General features: G+C 37.9%; 1 protein-coding gene across 1 annotated transcript in view; it reads right to left on the reverse strand.

Annotated features, from left to right (window-relative positions):
* Positions 1-2,340: 2,340 nt before the first annotated feature.
* The window catches only part of LOC113229335 (antichymotrypsin-2-like), a 6,144-nt gene continuing 2,745 nt past the window's right edge, over positions 2,341-5,739 (reverse strand). The window contains exons 5-7 of the mRNA XM_026462889.1: positions 3,938-4,159; positions 3,588-3,720; positions 2,341-2,735 (exon numbers count right to left, since the gene is read on the reverse strand). Of these exons, the coding sequence (XP_026318674.1) occupies positions 2,602-2,735; positions 3,588-3,720; positions 3,938-4,159 (489 nt within the window). The 3' untranslated portion in view covers positions 2,341-2,601. The remainder of the gene's footprint in view (positions 2,736-3,587; positions 3,721-3,937; positions 4,160-5,739) is intronic.

The following is a 5,739-nucleotide window of genomic DNA, read 5'->3' on the forward strand; positions in this document are numbered from 1 at the left end:
TAGATCGGCAGGGAGAGAGATCGTTGAGAGATGACTTTTGAATGTTTAAGTCACGAAAAATTTATTCTATCGTTTACTTTATTAAACAACCTGATTATCAACATTTAAAGCCGTGTACTCATTAGCATGCTGTAACTGTAATGTGACGGATACAGTAACAAGGTTCCAGTTTATACGCGTGAAACAAGTCTTCACTCGCTAGAATGAGTACTTGGTTATTGTCGAGCGGTTCGCAGTGAGCCGTCTAATTGAAGACTGTTTCAAGCGCACACACTAGAACCTCGTTACTGTACTGCACGTTACAGTTATAGCTCACTATTATGTACCCGGCTTTACATGCAACTGTTACGGTTACCGCTCGCAGTGAGTACCCGGCTTTAGTTTGGATTTGTCGAGTAGAGGGTGAGACTGTTTGCAGTAAAATAAGTAGCAACTGATAAATCTGAAAAACCAAAAATTTACAAAGAACCACCCTGAAGCAACGATGTCCTATGTACACTCTGTGTACTCCCCGGAGTTTCTTATTCGTTCTACTTAGGTAATCTGCGAATAAGTTGGTAGTGACCCAACAATTTAACAATTGGAAGATGATTAGAAGTGTAATTTGCTTTCTCTATTATAAGGCAGACCTTCCAAATTAATAGTAACATTTAGTATACATGGTATACTAAAACCACGTGTGATCATGGGTCAAAAGGGCTATTCTCACACGAAAGATACAAAAATAACCCGAACTGCATGAAACAAAATGTATATGTGAAATTTTACAGATCTTCTATTGAAGCGTACATAAGTTATCGACTAAGTACTAACGAGTCATTTTCCAGATATGGCCTAATGACATCAAAATTAAGGAACAAAGCCCGGAACGAAGTTATCCGGCGCTGGCCACACCTGTCGCAGAAACGATGAGCGATGGAGAGACGGGTTTTCGAATGGAGACCATGTCTCGGCAAACGTAACGTAGGACGTCGTCACTATTACGTACACTTGTGGAGGCCTATGTCCACCAGTGGACTGAACTAGGCTAATTGATTGACATCAAAGTTACGATTTAATCAAAATCTATGACGTAAAAATCTTTTTCTACTCCTATCAATTATAATTTCATAAACCAAATCACAAAGGCGCTCTTTTTAATTCTGAACGAAAATTCTATTGTCTATGATAAATGGCTAGGTAAGATAAACTGAAAAATTTCATTATAGTTCTTCAAATGTTTCATACCACAACTATAATTAGTTTAGTAGCAGAAGAGCTCCTTGTGAAAGAGTTCGTCCAGGAAGTACTGCGACCTTACCTATTTCTGCCACCAAGCAGTAATGTTTTGAATGGTAAGGGTGCTGGTGAAATTATAGGCAAATTGGACTTGTCAACTTATGTCTGAGGGTGACGGGCGCAGTGGCAGTACCTCTTGTGATTTAAAGCTTTGAGTGCACCAGGCGCACGACGTGTTCGTCCCTGATTTAGTATAATAAAATAAAATTTCAAAAGAGAACGTCGTATTTTTGCTAATTAAAAGAGTCACTGTGTTCCTAAACAGAATAATCACGATATTTGTGAGATTATTAACTTGCGTTAACATAGTGTACTTAGTTTTCAAACTCGATTCCTGTCAACGCCCATCTATTTATCCAAAACATCATCAAAATACACTTAGGGTTTTAATATCCTTCCAGTGAATGCAATTGGACCTTTTACGGTCTGTCTAAATGTCGCTACAAGGCAATTTATCACTTTATACATAGATTACTTGATAGTTACTACGTAACAGATACGTCACTCTCATACAAAATCGAAAATAGCTACGCTGTAATAGTCTACTAAATCTGACTAATGACACCGGGCGCTCACTACGAGGGAAAAGGAATCAAAGCACGTGCTCTGAGAGATGAAAATAATGTTGCCCGCCATGAATGAAAGACTTGTAAGAGCGCTTTCGCCGTCGTCGGCGCACTCAGCGGTAGGTACATATCGCGTAACCTCGAGCGAGTGACACAGCCCTGCTTCATATTTAGTAGCAGTAGAGCTCCTTGTGAAAGAGCTCGTCCAGGGAAGTACTGCCACCTTACCTATTTCTGCCGCCAAGCAGTAATGGTCACATTACTGTGTTCCGGTTGTGAAGGGTAAGGGTGCTGGTGAAATTACAGGCACATGAGACTTGTCAACTTATGTCTCAGGGTGACGGGCGCAGTGGCAGTGCCCCCAAGATCTTTGTAATTTAAAGCTCTTGGTGGCACTGCAACTGTTATGGGCAGGCGTGTAGCTTACCATCAGGCACACGACTTGTTCGTCCCGTTACTTAATGTCATAAAAAAAAAAAAAAAAAAAATATTTCTAGCAGTAGCTCGTCTGTCTCGTAAAAGTTAGACAATGGCTTAATTTACATCAATGCGGATCGGAATGGAAGTAATTTACTATATGCTAATTGGTAATGTAAAGAGCACGTCAAGCTGTCAACTTTTAAATCCAACTCTACGCCGCTTACGATAACAATGGTCCAAAGTACAAAGTGTCAAGCTTCACGTGCTTTTGGCTGTACGAACTAAAAACTTAATTCTCCGGACGACCCGCGACCAGTTATTTGGCTCATATCTAGTGCTAGTGATGCCGAGAACCAGTAAAAATTCCTGTAAATAACTGTTGATTTTTCGCCACAAGTGTGAATAGGAACGGATGATCTGCTGTCACTTCCTTTTTAGATATTACTGCGTTTAAAAAATTGACATCCACAGCTGAAAGCAAAGAATATGAATTATTAATTTACCGTGTTCTTAGCTAAGTTTAAGGGTCCATTGGATAACTCCGAACGATAGAGCATATAGAGCGTCTTGAAATTTGCAGTAGACCTTGTGAAAGAGTTCCTCCAGACAAGTACTGCTACCTTACCAATTTCTGCCGCTCTTTTTAGTTCTGAACCAAAATTCTATTATATATGTCGCTACTCAACTGAAAAATTTCAATGTTAGTTCTGCACATGTTCTGCACACACAACTATAATTAGTTTAGTAGCAGTAGAGCTCTTTGTGGAAGAGTTCGTCCAGGGATGTACTACCGCCTTACCTATTTCTGCCGTCAAGCTATAATGTGAGCATTAGTGCTTTCCGGTTTGGAAGGTTATGGGTGCTGGCAAAATTAAATGCAAGTGGGATTCGGCAAGTTTATGCCCTAGGGTGACCAGCGCAGTGACAGTGCCCCTTTGATATTTGCCATTAAAGCTCTAAATGGCACTGCAACTGTTATAGGTAGGCTTACCACCAGGTGTATTGACTTATTCATCCCGTCATCTGGTATCTTTAAAAAAAATAATGATTTAGGTACCACTAAGTTGTTTTCATATCATAACTTGCTTTAGTGGTGTTCAATAACAGCGATAAAATCTGCTTTTCGAAGAAGCCTCGTAAAACTCTTTAAAGTACTTAAAAGTTATGAAGCCGCTTAGACGAGATTCGTGCCCAGTAGTGGCTTTTAAAAACACGGATTTATGAAAATCTGTATCATAGATATGCACATTTAATATGAAAAAAGTGTCTCATTTTTTTACGCCTTAGAAAGAGGTAATAAAAGCATGAAAAATAATACTTTACCGCTTGCAGCAGCCGCCATCGTCCCACGTTCATTGACTTCGATCATTGCAGACTGCACTGCCTTTGATACGAATAATTCTCGACCTTCTACCATTTTTTTTATACCTTCGTGAAACATCGAGTTTAGTCCAATCTGCAAATATTTTCAAGTATTCAGTGTTTAGATTCCACGAGGTCTGCATGCTGAAGAATATCATTGGTTATCTTTTTTTTAAGTGGGCAACAATACCATACTAAGCCTTCAACTGAATTTTACCGTGTTCACTATTTAGCATTAGTGGATACTTTGATTTGCCTTTTTAGCTAAAAACATTTTAATATTTTTAAATTGAAACCTACATAAGACTTACGTTTCTGTATTGAACATTGAGGTCAAATTTAGTTTCAATTTTAAACTTCGGTATAGAAAGAGTCAATGATTGATATTTCATTTCGTTCATTGCATTCTTGAGCATGTCTGGAGCCCTTTTGAGTTCCTTCAACAGCAACGTCAAAGACGATGGAGTTTTGGATTTGGGAAGAACTACAACGAATGATACTTTATTGTTATCTTTGTATGGGATTGCCACTATCTGAAAATAAAAAAGCTCATCAAGAAAGCATACACGAATAGTAGTTTAAACATTATTCATATTGATGTGGTATATTTGGAGGACGACACAGAGCAAAGCTGAAAAATTGCATATTAACCTGAATATAACTAATTAAATTAAAATTTATATTATGCCCGGTACGAAACAGTGAACACCATAAAGTCGCCATCTATTGGTGGAGATCAATTCAATGATCCCAAACACGATAGTTCTGCTATAAGTATAGTTGAGAAGTTATGTAGTTTGCAGACGGTCTCGCAGAATCAGATCAAGTATACCTTGCTAGTATAATTTCATCCTGTCAATTGGTATAATAAAAAAAATATCATCAGATTTTCTTACTACATCAAATTTCAAGTCGATCGAACAAAGAAAAACAAATATTCATTATATGATTTGAACTTTATATAGCTCAACCGATATTCATCAAACAGAGCCAAGCGCCTTCCCGATTAAATTAGCCTTCAGATCACTCCGCTCGTTTGGGAGTTACAATGCCACAGACAGACAAGTATATACACAGAAATGGGATTCAAAGTTAACTCTTTTGGCGTCACAGGTTAAAGACAAAAAGACAAAACAAGTATTCACTTATACATTCTACGAAACATAGTGAACATTGTGATAGAATGGAAATATTTAATTAGTTCAAAGACTAGGTCTTAACTATCTACTACAATTAGGCGTTAAGTATGTAAGGAGATAATATTGTAGCGTTACTTATTACCTGCACTCGGTTTGCACTGTGACGCAATGAAATGACTGCTAGATCAGAAAACAAAGAAGAAGAAGAAGAAAACAATACAAATTGAGATCCAATTAAAAAAATAGACAACCTCAGAATCAGTAAACTCTAAAAAATCGATCATTTGTCTACATAATACTGTCGAAGCCAATTGAACGACTTCAATCTCGGTGGGTCTACCTTCAATGAAGGTTAGTTCTTGCGTCCATCTTCCTGCTGCTTCATCAGTCTACATCTGTAAGCCAACTATTTGTTGAGGTCAAGGCAATGAGCCTGCGGTAGTTGAGATGTTGGGTAGAATGTCCTCGTTGCAGCATCATATCAAGGTTATCATATTATTGTAGTGTCATCGGATTTACATATTAGACACAGTATTAAGTTGATTGATTAAGCGGAAATAAATAAACAATCATTTTATGGCTGAGATTTTTACTCTTCTGGCCTAGCCTCAGCGAGAGTAAAAAAGGGCTCGGCATACATAAATTTATTAAAAGTAGAAAATGAAAGGAAAAGGGAAAGGCTCAAGAAGGCCTATATACGTATGCATATACAATGCTTTAAAAACAGTTTAATTATGTGAAGTTCATTTTTACATGATGATTAATAAGCACGTCCTCTCGCTTCGGGAATTTTAATGGGAGTGACGACGGAACGAATCAACGCAAGAATAGTGGAAGGAAAATGAGTTCGAGAACGATTCAAGATTTTAAAAGTAAGTGGCCAGAAATCAGCAAAGAAGGTGAAAAAAAGGTAGGATGACGACGAAGGAGGTCAGCATCGTCACACATTAACTGGAAAAAAGTTGATGATCTTT

The sequence above is a fragment of the Hyposmocoma kahamanoa genome, unplaced genomic scaffold (genome assembly GCF_003589595.1).
Source record: "Hyposmocoma kahamanoa isolate Upper Pololo Valley unplaced genomic scaffold, ASM358959v1 318, whole genome shotgun sequence".
NCBI lineage: Eukaryota > Metazoa > Arthropoda > Insecta > Lepidoptera > Cosmopterigidae > Hyposmocoma > Hyposmocoma kahamanoa.